The sequence below is a fragment of the Giraffa tippelskirchi genome, chromosome 13 (assembly GCF_054371585.1).
Source record: "Giraffa tippelskirchi isolate mGirTip1 chromosome 13, T2T-mGirTip1v1.2.pri, whole genome shotgun sequence".
In the NCBI taxonomy this organism is placed as follows: Eukaryota; Metazoa; Chordata; class Mammalia; order Artiodactyla; family Giraffidae; genus Giraffa; species Giraffa tippelskirchi.
This window is the reverse complement of record NC_137287.1, coordinates 76,975,027-76,997,303: the sequence shown is the minus strand read 5'-3', so window position 1 is coordinate 76,997,303 and position 22,277 is coordinate 76,975,027. Positions and strand designations below refer to the sequence as shown.

At 38.0% G+C, this 22,277-nt stretch overlaps 1 protein-coding gene across 43 annotated transcripts in view; it reads right to left on the bottom strand.

Annotated features, from left to right (window-relative positions):
- Positions 1-22,277, bottom strand: part of ARHGAP12 (Rho GTPase activating protein 12) — a 120,188-nt gene that overhangs the window by 17,428 nt on the left and 80,483 nt on the right. For 22 of the 43 annotated variants that reach the window (XM_081553806.1, XM_081553822.1, XM_081553803.1 and 19 more), the window contains 4 exons: positions 21,645-21,770; positions 18,642-18,716; positions 11,027-11,088; positions 4,088-4,169 (listed from right to left, as the gene is read on the bottom strand). In XM_081553806.1, the coding sequence (XP_081409932.1) occupies positions 4,088-4,169; positions 11,027-11,088; positions 18,642-18,716; positions 21,645-21,770 (345 nt within the window). Of the gene's footprint in view, positions 1-4,087; positions 4,170-11,026; positions 11,089-18,297; positions 18,313-18,641; positions 18,717-21,644; positions 21,771-22,277 lie in introns of all 43 variants that reach the window. The other 21 variants (XM_081553836.1, XM_081553833.1, XM_081553839.1 and 18 more) reach the window with 2 other exon arrangements.

Genomic DNA, 22,277 nt, shown 5'->3' with positions numbered 1-22,277 from the left:
TCTGATGTATCTCGAAAGTTATAAAACTTAAATGGATACATTTAACAAAATGATAAAAATTAAATATAGTTTAACTTGTCATCATGACATGCTTGGTAGATAGTGAGTTATAAGCTAAGATATAAATAACCAACCAAATAAGTTACAGTAACCAAATACAATGACATGACAAGGAATGCTATAAAAATGCTCTACTGTGGTCAGCAAAATTTTATGTTTGCTATCCATTATTTCTCAAAATCCAGTCCTGCTTTTCTCTACTGTAATCATCGCCCCAATGCATTCATGGCAAAGAAAAGAGAACTACTGTGGCAAGGGACATGCAACAAGAACACATACAGTGACAGCGGAAACAGGATCAGATTTTACATATGCGACAGCAGGCCGGCGGCGGACAGAGATTTTCCAGGAAGAAAGCAGCGAGAGCAGAAGCTCTGAGACTGAGCCCTGCTGGCAGAATGACTTGATGGGAAAAGGGAAGAAAATGACGATGTCATTACAGTGCACAATGGCAAAATGACATACAAGAGAAAACCGTAATGGAACCAGGCAGGACAAAAATACAACTCTGCAAGCAGACACAACACAGGCAAAGCTACATCTCCAAAATATTTTCCAAAAGCCCTATAATTTATGTCAGGGTATTTTCTGACTTTGTTATTCTATCAATTCACACTTATCTTTGAGATGAATGCTTTTTACAACTTACTTTGAACAGACTTGTCCTCCCCAATATTCACAAGGGAAGACTTGGGGGGAGAGTAATAGAGAGGAGTCATACAGCCCCTCCTCACAAAGCCTTGAGCCTGCTCCCTGTGGCCGGTGGGGCCACATACTCTGGTTCCTGTCTAAGATCTCTCTGAGGAGAGGCCCTGCCGTCCAGCTCGCCCTCCCCTTACTCAGGGACTGTGGCTCTCCACCAGAGGCAAGGCTGTCACCCAGGGACACCTGGAGAGGTCTGGAGAAGAGCTGGAGGTGGGGGTGTTGCCATCACCCACTGAACAAATAAGGTGAAAAGGAGGTAAGAAAAGGGCAAGTATAATTTAAGTTACTGATCTAGCAACCCAGGGGGACAACTAATACTTTCCAGGAAACAAGTACGTCTACCCATCCCAAAGGAGAAGGAGAAGCTGGTTGGATTCTGGATGATGCAGCACTGATGTAAAATTATCTTACAGGCAGCATGTGCACATTTCATTTGCTCCATCTTAACTACCCATGAAATCAAAAACAAATATGAAGCGTGAAAGGTTTTCTAAAAACAGAGGTTCAAATAGTATGGATGGTTTTGTTCAGCATCCCATCAATGCATATATGCCCAGGAGTGAGTCTAAGATCTGAATTGGCTTTCTCCCAGGGGATCTCAGTAGAGGTTTTGGCACTTAGTGTGAAACTAATCTGTAAAGAATCATACGTCTCCAACATGGCCCTGGAACAAACCACCTGAGCCCAACTGAAGGAAAAATAATGTCTTCCAACAGCAAAGGGAAAAACTGACTCGGCCAGAGACTGACTCCTGACAGCATCTTCCTAAGTCACACTCAAAGGAAATTTTCACTGGAGGTGATTCTTGTCTTTTTGGCTTACATGCCAGCCTCAGGTAAGACGTGATTTCACTGTATAAACAGGACACATTTTACTTGTGATAGATCTAGCTGGTGACTTGAGTAGAGAAACAAAGCTAGGAATCTTTCAAATCTTTTGTGAACAATCCTAATTACAGAGCTAATTAAAAAGCATCTTGTATATTTCATCAATTTTTAATATTCATGAGTACTATATATACCAAAATAAATTACATATACTTACACATTTTTTAAATTTGAATAATCTTATTTGCTTTTACTTAGGCCACTTAAATTAGTTTCAATTCCCTTATTATGTGTTACATATGGGAAGAAAAAGCAACGTGATTCAGATTAAAATTAAGAATTGACTGCATAATCAATCATTTTATCATATCCCACATCTGTTTAGTTTTTAAGACTATAAAACACAGTGTGACTATGTTTTATCGAATTATACCAATCTGAAATGATTGTCATAATGTGTTACTGACAATATGTTAATAAAATTTCATTTAAAGGCAAAAACTTAAATAGTGAATCTCTAAAGTTAAAATGCTATTAAGAATTTCACAATTTCAAAACTGGTGAGCTCAGTGAATTTTAAACTGTTTCTGCTATTACCACATGGTAATGCAGTAACCCAACTTGAGATGATGAACAGAAATACCCTACACCCTCTGCTGGCATTAGTTTTAATTATGAGTTCTGATTTATGTAAAGTCTTCAAGAGACCTTCTTAAAATGCAACCATTAGTCTATACTAATGGTTCTGTGCTGGGGTATTCACTTAACATCCCCTAATTAGAAAAAAAAATTCATTTTCTTTAAGTCACAGTGGCGCCAGTGGTAAAGAACCTGCCTGCCAATGCAGGAGACATAAGAGACATGGGTTCGATCCCTGTGTGGGCAAGATCCCCCGGAGAAGGAAACGGCTCCCACTCCAATATTCTTACCTAGAGAATCCCATGGACAGAGGAGTTTGGTGGGCTACAGTCCATAGGGTTTCAAAGAGTCAGACATGACTGAAGCAAATTAGCAGCACAGACATATCTGCCTACCTCAATGATGCCTCACTTACCACAGTGATCTATGTACTTGTTTTATCTGTATATACTACAACCTGCAATCTTTAGGGATTGGTAATTATCAAATAAATGATCATTATCCAACTTTCTTCAGGAACTTTTTTATTACTTTAATCTCTAATTGCTCCTCCATTGCTTTCATTCACTTCCTTCACTCAATTTCAAATAAAAGTTGAGCCACAAGTAGGAAGAATAAATAACTGCATCGTCTTCTAGAAATGTGTTAATATAACAAAAAAGTACCATACGCTTCACCTGAGGTGACAAAGGAAAAATAATTATCAATTTACTTAAAGACAAGTCTAACAAAAATTTCAATCTTTTAATGTGGATAAGTGTATCACAGGTCAGTTTCACTGTACTGACAGACCAGAGAGCAAATCAAAGCATCAGAGAAGCAAAAGACAAGAAATATTCCAGACAGTTTCTATCTGCACTCAACCCAACAGTTTTGGAGGTTACTATATCACAGTATTTGAGGCCTAGCATGCTCTGTGACACTCCTGGCTCTGAACAATGTTACATGACTGTGAAAGGTGTGTGACTAAAATTTGCTTTGATTTTACAAATGGATTTCTCTTTTATCAAAGGTAAGGCCAATAGGTCCTGGTTATTTTAAAGCAACTCAGTAAATTTAAGAAATATTCATTAAGGTAAGATATAAAGCAGACGAAAGACATTAACTTAATTTCATTTTTAAATCTTTTTGGAAATACCCAGAGCATGGACTCTGGAGCCAAAATGGTACCCAGATCTGTCACTTAGGTAGCTCTAAGACTTTGAGCAAGTCACTGAACTGTTTCACATCTCATTTTCTCATCTCCAACAGGGGGGAGGGGATGACAAACAGTACTCTCCCAGAGTTAAGAGAATAATACAGATATATATATACACACACACACAATACACACACACCATCCTCTATACTTAGAACAGTATCGCATACATTTTCAGCATTCAAAAAATGTTAACCTATTATGATATGTTACAAATTATAATTTTTGGTATTTGTATTATAAATAACTGAGAATTAACAGTAGTAAACACTCAAATATACAAACAGCTTCAAAGTCCCACAAGTAATGGTGACATTTCGTTTTCTTCTGAAAGCTGGCTGATAGCATATATAGACATGGAAACCTGACTAGTATACAAGGGTCAGGTCACAAATCAAGGTGGGGATTGCCACATGACTGCTTATTTTCTGACTAAATATCTTAAAGAGCAAAGTCAGGATTTTAACAATACAAGTCAACTTTTCTAAGTGGCCCTTTTCTTTCTCTTATGAGCCAAAATGCATCTTTAACTGAGAAAGCCTCATTTATTTGCACATGAGGGGTAGTTAAAGGGCTCTGGAATACCTTATGAAATTCAAGTGCAATACTGTCCACATAATTTAAATGCGTAAACCCTCCAAAGAAAAGAAATACTTACCCAACTTGTGCTACTTCCTTGGGTTTTGGTGAAGAGTAAAGATGAACCCTGCAAAACGGCCCAAGAAGACAACCAGTTCTTTCTGTAATGAAAAGATGACTAGTGAGAACTCCATATCCTGTTTTTCCAACCAAACTTAAAAAATTAAAATCTACTTCACTGGTATCAATGTGGTCCACAATTTATACTCATTACTGACATTCTTATTGTTTTTATTGGGGATATAATTCAAATGGAAACAACAATCATTTTATATCCCCAAAGCAAATGAAGTAAATTAGAGATACAGATTATCAGAATAACTACCCATCTAATCATGTTCACATGGGAGTAATCTAGCAAGCACATCTGTGACCAAGGACACTAATTCAAAATCATATGAACGGAACGCTACATTTGGCAAGAATTCTTATTCACAATCAAAAAGTAGACAAACAGGATTATCTTACCCGACTCTCCACAGACTGTTTTATATGCCTTAGTTATCGTCCTTCCCCTAATGAGGCTGCACTAGGTAAGCACTAGACAGCAGGTACATTCTAAATTCCACGCTGAATGATCATCACTATGGTTGCTAAAGTGAGGCATTCAAAAACTTTTCTAAATCACAAAATCAACACACATACTCCATCAAATTTCTGAGCACAGAAATGTATAAAGGAAAGGCCTTATTTCTTCTCTTTCAATCCCTACTCTAGAGGTAAAAATGTTTACCTTTTAGGTGATTTAATTGCTGGCAGGCTAAAATGAACATCAAATATATCTTCCACAAGAATTGAAGGCTTGCCTTACAGACAAACATATGGCATGTTTTGTGAAAACTTTTATAGACACTCCTATGAAAGTTTAGTCTCCATGTGCAGAATGTAGAATTTAGTATCGATCAATTAGACCTACTTTATTATTTTACAACTTTTTACATCTACCTGACCTTGAAAAGTAAAATAAAGTTTACTCCTATGGGGTCTCTATTTTTCCTTTTATTTCCTGTTTTGCTAGTAGTCACTATGCTACTTACTTGGACTATTTCTAACGATTAGGTTTTCACTGTGAGTTGGCCCATAGGGCTTTATCATTTCAAAGATGTTAGTGATTCCCCTTAGTTGACACTATTTACTTTCTCTATGGAAATGGATATTCTCATATTCCTTTGATATGCCTTGGTGTTTAATTTTTCTATATCATTTTTCAGATGTCTCTTTTAAGACTGAGTTGGATTTTGCTTTGTGCTTCACTCTGAGCACGTTTTTCTTTCAATGAGCAACATGTTTTGGAAGGATTTATTTTCATTTCTAAATTTATTTTATACTCAATCTTATATTTCTTTAGATAGTATCTACCAACCTCTCTGAAAAATGCTAAAATATATTTCCAGTTCAAATATACTTCCACTTTAAATAACCTTTTTGAGTTTAATTTTCAAAATCAGAAAAACTGTGGAATGTGTATCTCAGGATAAATAATGGGTATTTGAATACTGTGTGAATGATAGTTCCCTTGAGGTCTGTGTGACTGAGTTGCAGGCAGAAATTAGTCACGTTTTTTTCATGGAACCAATTTTTTTTCCCCCTAAAAAAACAACTGTCTGTGATACACTGTGATTATTTAAACTTGACTATTTGGCAGGTAGATATTATCTCAAAAACGGATGAAGTGAGCCTGTCATTTCAAGGAAAATAAATGATAGTCATATGCTGACAATAACAAATTAAAGCTGTCAAACACAAAGCAGAATTTTGGAAAACTCAGCACTTGTGCCATGGTAAGGTTGACAATATTCCAAAACTTAGTGACTTTCACAATGATAATATTGATTTGTGATTCTTTGATATCATAAAATAAAGTGTCAACATTTGAAAAATCAGCAAACTTCATAAACTGTATTTTCCAAATGACCTACAAGATGCTACAAAATTATGCACAGGTAAAAGATTCATGCAAAATGCAACACAGACCCATGGATTTTAACATAACTGAGTATGAAAAAGTCAGTCTCTCCCAAAAGGAAGCTTCCATAAGCCTCTGATCCTTATTCATCAGAGGGCAGACAGAATGAAAACCACCATCACAGAAAACTAACCAAACAGATCACATGGACCACAGCCTTGTCTAACTCAATGAAACTATGAGCCATGCCATATAGGGCCACCCAAGATGGAAAGGTCATGGTGGAGAGTTCTGACAAAACATGGTCCACTGGAGAAGAGAATGACAAACCACTTTAGTATTCTTGCCTTGAGAACCCCATGAACAGTATGAAAAGGCAAAAAGGATACGACACTGAAAGATGAACTCCTCAGGTTGGTAGGTGCCCGATATGCTACTGGAGAAGAGTGGAGAAATAACTCCAGAAAGAATAAGAGATGGAGCCAAAGCAAAAACAGTGCCCAGTTGTGGATGTGATGGAAGTAAAGTCCGAAGCTGTAAAGAACAATACTGCATAGGAACCGGGAATGTTAGGTCCATGAATCAAGGCAAATTAGAAGTGGTCAAACAGGAGATGGCAAGAGTGAACATCGACATTTTAGAAATCAGTGAACTAAAATGGACTGGAATGGGCAAATTTAATTCAGATGACCATTATACCTATTACTCTGGGTAAGAATTCCTTAGAAGAAATGGAGTAGCCATCAAAGTCAACCAGAGAGTCAAAAATGCAGTACCAGGGTGCAATCTCAAGAACAACAGAATGATCTCTGTTCTATTCCAAGGCAAACAATTCAGTATCACAGTAATCTGACTCTATGCCCCAACCAGTAACGCTGAAGAAGCTGAAGTTGAATGGTTCTGTGAGGACCTACAAGACCTTCTAGAACTAACACTCAAAAAAGATGTTCTTTTCATCACAGGGGACCGGAATGTAAAAGTGGAAAGTCAAGTGATACCTGGAGTAACAGGTAAATTTGGCCTTGGAGTACAGAATGAAGTAGGACAAAGGCTTAACAGAGTTTCGCCAAGAGAACGCACTGGTCATAGCAAACACCCTCCTCCAACAACACAAGAGAAGACTCTACACATGGACATCACCAGATGGTCAATACCAAAATCAGATTGATTATATTCTTTGCAGCCAAAGATGGAGAAGCTCTATACAGTCAGCAAAAAAAAAAAAGACAGGGAACTGACTGTGGCTCAGATCATGAACTGCTTATTGACAAATTCAGACTTAAATTGAAGTAGGGAAAACCACTAGACCATTCAGATATGGCCTAAATCAAATCCCTTACGATTATACAGTTGGAAGTGACAAATAGATTCAAGGGATTAGATCTGATAGACAGCGTGCCTGAAGAACTATGGATGGAGGTTTGTGACACTGTACAGGAGGCAGGGATCAAGACCATCTCCAAGAAAAAAAATGCGAAAAGGCAAAATGGTTGTCTGAGGAGGCCTTACAAACAGCTGGAAAAAGAAGGGAAGCTAAGGCAAAGGATAAAAGGAAAGACATACCCATTTAAATACAGAGTTCCAAAGAATAGCAGAGAGAGGTAAGAAAGCCTTCCTCAGTGATCAATGCAAAGAAATAGAGGAAAACAACAGATTGGGAAAGACTAGAGATCTCTTCAAGAAAATTAGAGATACCAAGGGAACATTTCATGCAAAGATGGAACAATAAAGGACAGAAACAGTATGCTGTTAAAGTGCTGCACGCAATATGCCAGCAAATTTGGAAAACTCAGCAGTGGCCACAGGTCTGGAAAAGGTCCGTTTTCATTTCAATTCCAAAGAAAGGCAATGCCAAAGAGTGCTCAAACTGCCACACAGTTGCACTTATCTTACACGCTAGCAAAGTAATGCTCAAAATTCTCCAAGCCAGGCTTCAACAGTACATGAACTGTGAACTTCCAGATGTTCAAGCTGGATTTAGAAAAGGCAGAGGAACCAGAGATCAAATTGCCAACATCCACTGGATCATAGAAAAAGCAAGAGACTTCCAAAAAAAAATCTACTTCTGTTTTATTGATTATGCCAAAGCCTTTGACTGTGTAGATCACAACAAATTGTGGGAAATTCTTCAAGAGATGGGAATGCCAGACCACCTTACCTGCCCCCTGAGAAATGTGTATGCAGGTCAAGAAGCAACAGTTAGAATCGGACATGGAACAATAGATTGGTTCCAAACTGGGAAAGGAGTACGTCAAGGCTGTATACTGTCACCCTGCTTATTTAACTTCTATGCAGAGTACATCACGTGAAATGCTGGGCTAGATGAAGCACAAGCTGGAATCAAGATTGCTGGGAGAAATATCAATAACCTCAGATATGCAGATGACCCCACCCTTATGGCAGAAAGCAAAGAAGAACTAAAGAACCTCTTGATGAAAGTGAAAGAGGAGTGAAAAAGCTGGCTTAAAACTCAACATTCAGAAAACAAAGATCATGGCATCCAATCCCATCACTTCATGGCAATTACATGGGTAAACAATGGAAACAGTGTGAGACTTTAATTTTGGGGGCTCCAAAAGCACTGCAGATGGTGACTGTAGCCATGAAATTAAAAGACACTTACTCCTCGGAAGAAAAGCTATGACCAACCTAGACAACATATTAAAAAGCAGAGACATTACTTTGCTGACAAAGATCCGTCTAGTCAAAGCTGTGGTTTTTCCAGTCGTCATGTATAGATGTGAGAGTTGGACTATAAAGAAAGCTGAGCACTGTAGAATTGATGCTTTTGAACTGTGGTGTTGGAGAAGACTCTTGAGAGTCCCTTGGACTGCAAGGAGATCCATCCAGTCAGTCCTAAAAGAAATCAGTCCTGAATATTCATTGGAAGGACTGATGCTGAAGCTGAAACTCTTATACTTTGGCCACCTGATGTGAAGAACTGACTCCTTGGAAAAGACCCTGATGCTGGGAAAGATTGAAGGCAGGAGAAGGGGACGACAGAGGATGAGACAGTTGGATGGCATCACTGACTCAATGGACATGAGTTTGAGCAAGCTCCAAGAGTTGGTGATGGACAAGGTGTGCTGCAGTCCATGGGGTCGCAAAGAGTCAAGACACAGCTGAGCGACTGAACAACAAAATATGAATAAATTTGAATATAATGAAATAGATGTACTCTTAGGAAAAGTATTCTAAAAGAAGTAGAAAATCCAAAAGACTATCATGAGAAAAATGACAACGAAAACAGAGAAAGTGGCCAGAGACCTACTTGCACTACTTATTCCCAAAATAAAAAACGATCCAATTCACTGACTTCTACCAAGGAACAGCTTAAGGAATAGACAACTGCAGTACTTGTAAAAGTTATTTCAGAGTACTTAAGAGGCAAACTTCCAAGTACAAAAATCTGACAAAGACAGTTCAATTAAAGCAAATCTAAAAACCTCGACTACATGTAAATTTTAAACTTTCTTAAACAGACTGACACTTTGGCTATAAAACCACAGCATTTCAACAGTTTTTTTTTTACATCGGAGGAAGTGTAACTTAAAAAGAGTTAATTTCCTAAATTCATTACCCAAAAAACCAACAACCCGGACTTTCCCAGTGGCGCAATGGATAAAAATCTGCCTGCCAATGCAGAGGACACAGGTTTGATCCCTGGCCTGGGAAGATTCCACAGCAGCAGAGCAACTAAGCTCATGTGCCGCAACTACTGAGCCTGCACTCCACAATAAGAGAAGCCATTGCCGTGAGAAGCTCGTTCACTGCAACCAGAGAGTAGTTCCCTCTTGCTGCAGCTAGAGAAAGCCTGCACAGCAACAAAGACCCAGTGCGGCCAAAATAAATTAATTAATTTAAAAAAAACCCCAACAACCCAAGAGTAAGAGTCAAAGAGTATAAACTGACAATTCAACAACAACAACAAAGAAATACCTACGGTTTGTGACACTCTACCCCACTAAAAGAAACGCAAATAAAAATACAATTTCTCTCTAACCTCCGGTAGCAAAGATCAAAGACTCTGACAGTATATTGAACTGGAAAAGGTGCAGAGAAAACCCAGGCTCCTAGAAGTTGGGAGTGACTGAGGACCTTGAGGCATAATCCGGAATTATATCAACGTGACCACTGCATATGGCTTAGCAACTCCACTTCTATAAAATTTATTCTATAGGCATATCTACATACTCATAAAATGAGCTGTGTAAGACACTAAGTGTAATACTGTTTTTAATAGCAAAAGATGTAAAAGTCCTAAATGTCTACCAATAGACAGGCATATACTTGCAAATAACAATTAAATAAACTATGATACAGCCATATGACATATAACTATGAGTTTCCCAGGTGGCTCTGGGGAAACAAAGACTCAGCCTGCCAATGCAGGAGTTCCATCCGTGGGGCGGGAAGAGCCCCTGGAGAAGGAAATGGCAACCCAATCCAGTATTCTTGCCTGGCAAATCCATGGACAGAGGAGCCTGGCAGGCTACAGTCCATAGGGTCGCAAAAGAGTCAGACACGACTGGGCAACAAAGCATCATCAACCTGCAGTAGTTAAAACCAATGTGCCAGTTGTACATGCAACGAAACAGAATCACCTCTAAGATAAGCTGTTACAAGATTATTAAAAGCAATCTATGCATATATAAATATATCTATTTTCTATCTCTGGAGGTAAACAGTACATCTCACTAGACCTAACTGGGTGCCTCTGCGGAGGGAAAACTGATAGCTGGTGACTGGCTTTTGACTATTCTGTGTACCTTTGTATTCTGCCATGTGCATTTATTACTTATTGAAAAAAAATTTTAATAAAGCTAACGGCTGCTCAGAATCGTCAGCCTTATCACCTCTGAATTTAACCGTACCATAATAAACGTGTCAAGATAAAGAAAATTTTTGCTACACTTCCTAACAATCATATATATATCCTATCAGAAAATACATTTGAAATGCTCTGAAACTGTTAATCACTTCTACTAGAATACAATTTATAGTTTTATTTATATCAATCAGATAAAACACATCATCGATTTGTGTACTTACCGAACCTTTTTTCCATTTTCAGTAATTTTTGTTACATTTAATAATCCATATTTCTCTTGACCCTGTGGTATGGAACAGAGGTATTACTGTTTATACATCATTCATATAGGCAATGAGGTCTAAATTCTTACATACAACTGAATCAAAATGATCTGGTACTCTAATATTAGCTTAAAAGAAAAGATTAGTCAGTAGTAATATGTTTAGTTGTACAGTATGTTAAAAATACAATTTTCTAATACTTCTATAAAGTTATTTTCAGTTAAAAAAAGTTATTTTCAGTTATTTTTATAATTAAGCACTTGGTCTTCTCAAGTAACAGCAGCCATAAGGTAAAGTCAAACTAGATTTCCATATGAATGCTACAAGTCAGCACTGGAAAATGTGATTTATGACTTTTCTGTTCAAAGCAAGGGATACAATGCTGTAAGGATAAATATCACAGAAAAGGAATTATTTATTTTGTCACTGTATAACAGTATAGTCTGAAAATTATTTAAGATACCCACTTTGTCAGAATGTAAAAATAACCAGGTGGAACAAATGCAGTGACTGTATTTAATAAATTACTTAAAGTAACTGGCGCTCTGCATAGAATTGGCCTTAATGTGGCATAAAGAATTCACTACATGCTTCATTAAACATATGATCACATGGTGAACTTGGCTCTAGACTAACTACATCTATTAGTCAGTGGATGTAAAAACCAGTTACGCAGCTTTACCACCACACCCTAGGAAGGCAAAAACCGCTGTGCTCAAGTTAAATGTTACATTAATGTCCTTCCAGGTGGGACTGAAGAAGCGCTTCTCACTGCTCTAGCCTCATATATTCAAATCAATTTAATCAAAATGAGTTAATGCCTATAGCAATCATCAGCATTAGTGAGCACTGTAAGCACAGGACAAAGCAGTCAATTTTATTTCAACTAAAACATACACACAATATACACACAGAGGGAAAAAAAGACTCCCAATTCAGAATTTATTTCTAACTATTTAACTCATACCTCACCTATGTTCTCAATGTACTTTAATTAGGAAAAACAACTAAATTTTTCTTGTACGGGAGATAAACATTGAGTATTTTCTCACTAACGTCTAAAAGATAATGCTTGCCTGGTCTGATAAGAAAAACTCACATCTATAGACAAGCTGACAAGCTGTTCTATTATTCACTTTTGGTACACTGGGAACTTGGGAAATATCCATACTACTGCAATTTTTTTCACAAAACATAAGTTGGCTCTCCTTAGATATGCAAATCTGATTCTTTTTGGAAGAACTCTCTGTTGCCTCTCAATAAAAACATCAATTACACAGTTAAAAACATGTACAGGACATTAAGGACATCCCCAATTTACTACAGAGAAGGGGAAAAAAAACTTTCAATGATCCAGAAACTAAGTAACATTAATATGAAAGGATGGGCCCTGGTTGTGTAAACACAGGATCAGGAATAAGCCTACTAAAAACGTCAAAGCTGGAACAGTGTGGGTGAAAAAGCAGAGACACGACGGAAATGCCAGCATCAAAACAGGAAGAGAAATGGAAGGGCCAGCAGCAGGGACAGATGGCTAGAGCCTAAGGGATGAAAAGACACTCTGGATCAGGGATTCTTACCTGAGCTGGGAATGGGCTGATACTGCACAAAACCGTGCGTGTACAGGCATCATTCAAGGGCAGGGCCCAGAGTACCCAGAAATTCTCACAGGGACCAAGACCCAAGCACTAACACTCTAAGGAGCAAGCACTCCAACGTGAACGTAAGAACAAAATATGCCACATTCAAAACGTACAGGTGCAAAGCAATGACCACACCAATGAGAAGCGCAGTGAGAAAGGCACACCTAACTCCACCTGTGAGGAAGGAAGGGAGTCAGAGTAGCTTCCTAGAGACTGAGGACCAGGAGGAGCTGGTGGGAAACACAGGGGATGAAGATGACAGACCGGTGAGGGCACAGAGGCCGAAGGAGCATCAACTGCAAGAGCCTTAAGTTCTCTCAACGTACTGAGGTGGAGAAGTAGCAAGAAACAAAGGCACTGGAGAGAATGAAGCAGAGGCAGGTGACAACGGACTCAAGCGGAACACTTCAAGTTACTACCGTAAGAGATGCTGCAGGCCTGGACCAGGGCAGTGGCTGGCTGTGAGGGAGTGAAAGTGTCAGTCATTCAGTCGTGTCCAACTCTTTGCGACCTCGTGGACTGTAGCCCATCAGGCTCCTCTGTCCATGGAATTCTCCAGGCAAGAATACTGGAGTGGGTTGCCATGCCCTTCGCCAGCGAGGGAGTGAAGAGGGGCTAAATGTGAGAGTGATTCAGAAGACAGAGTTGACAGGGATGGGAAGAGGGAAGAGCTGGGAATCTCCCAAGCTTGAGCAGCTGGGTAGAGGGGGGGGTCCCTCAGCGGCAAGAACACTCTTTGTTTTTTGGGTTTTTTCCCACTTTTTGGCAGCGACAAGCGGCATGTGGGATTTTAATTCCCCGACCAAGGACTGAATCTGTCCCTCCTGCATTGGATGTGTGAGGTCTTAACCACCGGACCACCAGGCACCCTCTAGAGGAGCTTTCCCGACCCCTCAAGTAGGAGCTCCTCCACCTTCCAACCTATGACTATGGCCCCTAGTTCGCCTACTGTGTTGCACTTAATGCAAAGCACTATTACATATAATTTATTCACCCTCTATCAGGCTGTATGCTGGAACTAGATCTGCTGTGCTCATCGCTGTATGACAGCGCCCAACACGGTGGCTAGCAGGAACCTGGGCTCAACATGTATTTATTGGAGTACTTAACCCACAAAGTAGCTATGTGGTGCAGCCAAAAAATAAAATAAAAGAGGGAGCTAAGAAAAGAAATATAAGAGAAGGTCAGTGATGGAAGGTCAGTAATTAACCAACAAAGTAGCTGTTCTATCACACTACTAAGAAATGTAAGAGAGGGACTTCCCTGAGTCCAGTGGCTAAGAATTCGCCTGTCAACGCAGGGCACACAGCTTAGATTCCTGGTCCAGGAAGACCCCCACATGCCACAGAGCAACAATGAAAGATTCCCCATGATGCAATGCAGATTCCGCATGCTGCAACGGTAGGAGCCGGTGCACCTACAGTCTGTGCTCCAAAACAAGAGAAGCCACCACAATGGGGAGCTGGCGCACCACAACTAGAGTAGCTCCCACTCGCTGAAACTAGAGAAAGCCTGTGCAGAGCAACAAAGGCCCAGTGCAGCCAAAAACAAACAAACAAATAATTCCTCTCTTCCACTGCAGGGGGTGTGGGTTTGATCCCTGGTCAGGGAGTTAAGATCCTGCATGCTGTGTGGTACAGCCAAAAAAATAAAATTAAATAAATAAAAGAAAGCATTAAAAAAAGAAATATAAGAGAAGGTCAGTGATGGAGAAAATAAAGCTTTAGCTCTTAAACACTGAAGCTCTGCATCTAACATAAAAGTGATGAGCAGGAGGATACAGGTTTGACTATTCAGGTGTGAGCTTTGGGGGAAGGAATTTACACAGATTTTTACTTCATACTATTTGGTGTACTTTTCTCCACTTAGGATCAAAGTACAGAATATTTCTTAGTCTGAATATGCTGATACTCCAAAGGAAACTTCAAGTTGAAAATAAGCAGGAATGTTTTAGTAAGAACTAGCAAAACTGGTTAAGGTTGAACCAAAAAGACTTTAATAAGATTGCCTTACCCTAATAAGGAAGAAAACAATAAAATATTTGTTCCATTGAGTAATCTGGGAAAACTTCCACAGGTTCATAACTACTATGCAGGCTCTAGAATTTCTAACTGATTTTGCATTCATTTAGTAAAGTAAGCATTTCCCAATTTTGGGTAATAACTGTTAATATCAAAATCAATACCTCCCAATAAAAACCTTGATCTTCAGTTAATCATCTTATAATAATGTAATAAAAAGAACACAGAGGAAGAATATAATGTTGAAAAAGAACCACTGTGATGAAACTTCCAGGACAGCTAAATCCATACAGATCTTCAAATTAGAGCTTACTGAGGGGAGGGGAGAAGGGGCGGGGAAATGTACAATGACTGCTTGATGGGTAGGGGTCTCCTGATGAAAGCATCCTAAAACTAGGCACATATTGTAAATACACTAAAGCCACTGAATTACAAACTTTAAAATAGTTAATGACTAATTTTATGTTAAATGAGTTTCACCTTGATTATAAAAATGTTTAAAGAACCAGTTTTATTTAAAAAAAATTAATGTCTAAATCATGTTCAATGGAAAAAAACTAGACAATTTTTCCACTAAACACTCTTGTTAAAGAACGTGTTGAAATGTCCTTTGCTCCAAAGTGGGTAAAGCACTTTAATACCATCATTTGAAAATATAAGGTCAAAGTTCAAGTTTCCAAATTATATATTTAAAATTGTATTCACTATTCAGTAACCGAAAACTTTAAAATGCATATTCTCATAGGCACATTGGGACAAATAGAGATTAGGTCCTTAGATCAGCCTACAAAATCCGACTGAATCCATTCCCTAGTCATACTGTAGAGAAACACTGTCAATTTTTAACAAGATGTATACACTACCTATTTCTAAAAAGGACTTCAAGTGACTATGGAAAAATAATGTATTTGAAAACTGGAAAGAAAACAAGAAAAAAATGAACATGTTTAAAATTTGTATTAAGGGATGAAATTTTAATCTGCTTTGATTAGAAGAGACTGAATGAAGACATCATATGCAAGTGAACAAAGCTTGTGAAACAAGACCACGTATTATATGCTTCTACTCATATGAAAGCACCACAACAGGCAAATCCAGTGAGATAGAAAGTAATTACTGGCTGCTTAGGGCTTGATGGGGTGTGGAGGTAGAGGGGGTCATGACAGATGAGTACTTCAAGGTGATGAAGATATTCTAAAATGAGTGTAACAATAGTTGCACAAATCTGAATATATTAATACTAACAACCACCAAACTGTACAGTTTAAATGGGTGAACGGTACAGTATGTTAGTTATATTTCAATATAGTTTTAATTAAAAAAAAAAGAGATTTGAGAGGCAGCTGGGCAATTTGCAGAGATTTAAAGATGACATCAGGTAACTAATGCTGATTATAGTGTCAGTTTCCTGTCTACATTTGTAGCTTCCTTTTTCTTACCAGTAAGGCTTTATGCCAATCAGCTTTTAACTCAAAGAACTAAGAAAATATTTGCTCATATTAATTGGGTAAGAGTAGGAAAGACAGGCAAAATACTCAGTTCAAACAGGGCAAGTGGAGAAGAGGGAGCAGAGGCTGAGGGAGGAGGAAGATATTCAAGGGACAGAAGCCTCTGGGTGGGAGGTGGGGGGCTGAACTGGGGATGGGGGTAAGGACACTCTACACTTATGAGAAAACAGAATAGCCTTAGGCAGAATTAACAGAGTTGTTCCATTTTTTTCCACCTGCAAGAAAATAAAGAATGAAACAGAATCCTGGTGAGGTAGTTCCCTGCCATCGCCATCAAAGGGGACCCTGAGTCCAGGACAGTCAGGGTGCTGGCAAACCCTTAAGAAAGGATAACTCCCTGGGGAAATAATCCGCAAACAGTCCTTTGTAACCTACGTGGGACATTTATAAACTCATGTTTCTAGGATTACCTAGAAATTCTCTTTTAGCAAAATATAAATAATTTATAAAAGGTCTTCTTAGAAGTTATATATTACCCACACTTAAAATAAGTTTAAAAAGGTTTCCCCCTTTTTCTAGATAGATGGATAAATTAAGCGTACTGTAGTAATAGTACCTTAGGTTCATACGATAATTCTTAACAAAACCACTAAAATCATTCACTTTTATCTTTATTTAATGTTTATGTACCCAGGACTGTGTTAAATAATGTAAAAGAAAAAAGAGGAAAGCAGCCCCTATCTATCCCTATGAGTCCCTCTGGAGTTTAAACTCTCAGCAGGGAGATGAGGGAACACATCCATGGATGCTGTCAATGACTTAGAGCTCAGAGAAAAAGAAGAGATATTGTTATGCTGAGGTTAGCAGGGGCAGGACCTACAGAGTCCTCCTACAAGTCAGCTCAGGATTAACTGTAGGTGCAGAGAAGCCAAGGAGCAGGGTAGGCAGTGAAACCTTCTGAGCAACATCAGGACGACAGTTGGACAACATGTTAGATGAATCAAAAGACCAGACTTGCTCAGGGAAGGGAGGAAGAGCCTGTAAAAGGAAAGCACCATCTGTGAAAATCTGTGCCCCTAGGAAATCAGAAGTATCCTAATAAAGTTTATTCCTTAAAATTAAGGAAATAACCATAAAAGTTTGTTTTTTAAAAAATTTTACAAATTTCATTTCTTCATCCAGCAAAACTCCCTGGAACAGCAAAACTCTACAGCACTGAGTACTCTGGTTCTGCTCTAAGGAAGCTTTCCTTTGTCTACTGGGGAAGACATTAACTAAGGGTTGGAAGCTACTACAAGAAATAAGAAATGAAAAGAGTTGCTCTATTTTAAGGAATCAAATAACATACTTAAATGCTATGAGGAGGACTACAGGGAAAGTATGAAAGTGAAAATGATAGTCACTCAGTTGTGTCCGACTTTTTTCAACCCCATGGACTGTTGCCCGCCAGGCTCCTCTGCCCATGGAATTTCCCAGGCAAGAATACTGGAGTGGGTAGCCATTCCCTTCTCCAGGGGATCTTCCCGACCCAGGGATTGAACCCAGGTCTCCTGCATTACAGGCAGATTCTTTACTGAGCCACCAGGGAAACCCACTACAGGGAAATCTGACCAAATCTAGAGGATTAGAATAAAATTCTGAGTCTGAACTGAGCTCTAAGGAATGACCTACAAGTTGACTGGACAAAGATGTGAGGGACGCGGGTTTCAGTACATGAAGGCCCTGGAGCTGAAGAGCCAGAGGGCGGCGAGAAAAGTGAGCAGGGCTGAGGACCTGGGACAGGCACAGTCTTGCAGACCTCAACACGAAGTTTAGTCCCTCTTTCTGAAAGGAAATGGAGCCACTGGAGGCGAAGAGGAGGAGCAGCAAATTACAGGAAGACCTGGGGAGGGGGGTCCTGCAAACACTGAGGTCAAGTAGAATTTCTCCAACGTTAAGACTGAAGAGAAGTCACCGGCAGTTTTCCAAGCTTAGGAGAAACCTGAGGTTGAGTTAGGTGCCAATATTACCTGGCATTAGGTGCCAATATTACCTGGCATAGGCTGGGTGATGCATCTGACAGTTTAGAGGGGAAAAGGGCATCTAAGCTCATTAATAAGGAGGAGGGTGCTTCTTACCTTTGGACTGTTGGCCTGAGGAAGAAAGGGTAATGTGTAAACTTGATAGTATTCTCCAGGGACTTTAACATTTATGTTCAAAAGCCAAACATAAATTCATCCCTTATAAATATGGTATACAAGTTGATCACGAAGGTACCATATTTTGCACAACGGGGGGAATTTTTAAATCAATAAAATCTGATTTTTAATTTAAATTTATTATCTGATTATTTTTTGAGAGACCAATGAAATTTGATAGAAGCCCAAGAGATATTTAAACATTACACTTAAGAGAAAATTAATTTGCTGAAACTGATTGAAATAATTGGACTATATTTTCTACTTGCTGCTATCATACTAACTGTATCTTGGTGCTTTGGTGAAGAGGGAGAAGACTCATGTTCAGGATAGCAGGGTTTTGAGGCAGATGGAGATTCCTACAAAAAATAAGTAATGAAAAATGTTACTCTATTTCATATAATTGTATTTCTCCTTCTACTCATAGAGGGAGAGCTTAATAAGGGAGGCTGAGAAAAATTTTTTCCTAGTTACTTCCCTTCTATATTCAGCTATGAAACTAATACGGTACAGATGTGAAAACTACAGATGTCATAAAGTTTATAAAATATGGCATGTTTTGTACCAATTATTATAAACTTAAATATCATACACAGGATTACTCAAAAGAAATGAGGCATGCTGCCTTAAAATCATGATGCTGCATCAGCTTAAATTAACCATATTTAAAATAAGTAAAACCTGCACACTTGTGGATAAAAATGTTAACAGTCAACATATTAATTTGCTCTTGGTATGAATTCTGGTAGGATTCGGCACAAAAAACCCACAGGAAGTACTTGGCAACTGCCAGAATGAGAACTTGTATTAAGTTAAATTAAATTGCTATTAATATTTAATATAATTTATAGCTAACCTCAGTTATTAGAAATAAACAGATTTTTTTTTAGTATGCAAAGAAGAAACCTCAGATTTACAGATTAATAACTCACCAGAAAAAAAAGGAATATTTTAAAGTCTAAACCTACAAGAATATAACAGAAGCAAGCCAATAATGTGCATTTTCAAAGAAATTCTGCTTTGTCAATATTAGAATGGTATGTGATTTCTACCTCAGGTATTTGTAACACTATTCATGGAGGATAAGACCAAAGAAACATTTTATTGGTACCAAGAGCCAAGTTCCATTTAAATGTTCTCTGTTCTCCTAGAAGCTTTGAATAATTTCAGGAAAAGAGATTTAGGAAAATCATATGCCAACATCTATTATTAACTTTCCTATAAAGCCAGATAATTTCTCTGGATGTTCATCTTCACATCTGTATCATCTACTTTTCTATACTTATGAAACTGGATAAGATACTGGGACGAGCCTGGGAATTTTTATTAAATCACAGTACAAAACCATTAATTCAACATCCATTTACTTGGAAAAAAGTCTTCAGGTTCATAACCTATACAATTTGTGAATACAGAACCTAGGCAGCAGTGAAATTTTACAGGAAAAATTCTTGAAGGGACAACCTTAAACACAAACATCCAAGGCCTACATATAAATAGAGAAAACATTAAAATCATGTCAAATATTTCTTTATAAAAAGAAATTACATTTAATGTCCAAATGTCAGTTTAGGCTCATTTAACTATTTTTTCCGACAGCTTCAGAAGTTTTGCTTTTCCATTTCTTGACTTCTCAAAGAGTGTCTAATATTAAAACAGTGTGAGAAAAGAGGAAAGATTTGATGACCCATAAAGTAGAAAATAAGTAACTGAATAAAATGAGTGGTAACTACATACCCTCACCTACCTCCTTCAAGGTTGTCTGGCAACTGAATTAGGACCTACAGCATTGTAACAACATTTGCTACCCAGTATTAGTTTTCTATGATCACTTTTCAAGTTATACAGAGTTTACCCCTTGTATTAGTCCACCAGCTTGTTCTGGTATAGTCCCTCTTTTATAATTTTAAATCTTTAAAACATATATACTAGAAGATGATGATAAATAAAAGTTTATCTGATGAAATAATTATCTATGATTCCATTTATACAGGTAGAGGGGAAAAAGCCATTTCTACAAAAATAAGCTCTAGTCTCAAGAAAATCACGTTATCACATTTTGAAACAATTAGATGAAAAAGGATATGAAATAAGAACTCCACATGTTATTCTAATAATAAACTGAAAATGAATCTCAAGAAAGATTATAAAGAGGTAAGAAATTTTAAGTCTACATCAGCAAAATAAACATCCTTTTTATTCTAGAGTCCACTGGATGATGCAATAGAGTTGGTTCAACCATGGCTTAGGCACTAGAGCATTCATCACATATAGTACAGGAGTTTTTTTGTAGACACTGAAGTGTAATCTGGTTCCTATAGTTAAATGAATTTTTCTATTATTAATAAAATCTCTAGGACTCTTTCCTACACAAGCTAACTTCAATGCTAATATATTTCCAAGCCTTCAATAGCACAGACCCCAGAATTTCATTCCTTTAATATGCCCTCTACATTCCACCACCTAATATCCTTACAAATAGAAATTAGAAGTACTTGTTTGACCAACTGATAGAGATAATTTAAAAATGAATTTAGGACTGAAAGTATCCAAACACAGAGAAATATGCCTCAGGAGAGGGCCTCCTGCTTTCTTTCACTAACATGCCTGCAAATGCAGGGAACCTATTAACTATGCCAAAAGAGAATCTTGTTGGTAAAATCGAGAGTCCCCAGTGACAAATATTTCAATTTTAGGGTGTTACTGCCACTCTCACATCATTACCACCACTTTAACATCAGTATGTCTGATGTCTACAAATTTGTAGTAATTTCCTATTCTATCACTGGACTTGAGGTCACAAGGTAAAGATGTAACTCACAAGGAAGTTAAAAATTCTACCGCTTTTCCAATCTCATGTTTGCATCAAAATCCACTTCCTGTTTCAAACAGAGAACATGATTTCTCAGAAGCACTTTGAGCAGAAAGCTGTTAGGGAAACAGGAGGAGCAGGCTTTCAAGCTTCCCTGGGATGGGAAAGTTAATTAAGTATCTTTACCATTAAATCTCTTAGAAACTGAAGACAAACAATAATGATGTGTGACTTTAAAATGAGATGATGAAAAAAACCTATCACCCACCAGGCCCAAATGTATCATGTATACATACATCATTATGCCATAGGTCAAAAACCAGAAAACTTCAAAACCAATCCCCACTCTAGGACAAACAGATATGGCATGCAATAAAACAGTCACCACCAAGGTATGAGACTCAACAAAGAAGAAAATAAAGCATAAAGAACTTGCCCGAGTTCTCAACAGATTTATTTTCTCAGAAAGTCCTACCTTGTCATTGGCGTCCAGCACAATGGTGCTATGTCTCCACTTTGACAATACTATTGGTTCCTGCAGCCGCCTGTCCAGACTCCTACTTTTAATAATTTCTCTTTGCTGCTGAGATGAAGCATTGTACTAAAGAAAACAAATTACACCTCATAAATAATAGAAACAAAAGTGGAATCTAAACATGCTGGCTCCAAGTGACACGTGGCATCAGGCAAAGCTCACCATGTGACACTAACAGGAGTTCACTCGTCTCTGACCAGCACTTGGCACAAGTTCACACACTTGGGTGTTGGAGAGACCGAGTTCATGTTATTTTTGGCAAAACACTTAATATCCCCAAGTCTAAATTGTATTCACTGTAAAACAGATACAACAGAAGTAGAGGATTAAATAGCATATAAAAAGTGCCAAACGTTACCCTGATAGGGTCTCAATAAATATTAGTTATTATGATTTGTAAAATGAGGTCATCAGACTGATTAATTTTTTAAAGTTCCTTATACTTTGAAAATCCACATGAATTCATTTATTGGCTTATGTTTTTAAAATGATGCTTTCATACACAACAGTATATTCACATTTAAAGGGCTTTTTGTTTTTACTTTTACTTTCCATTTATAGGCCAAGCACACT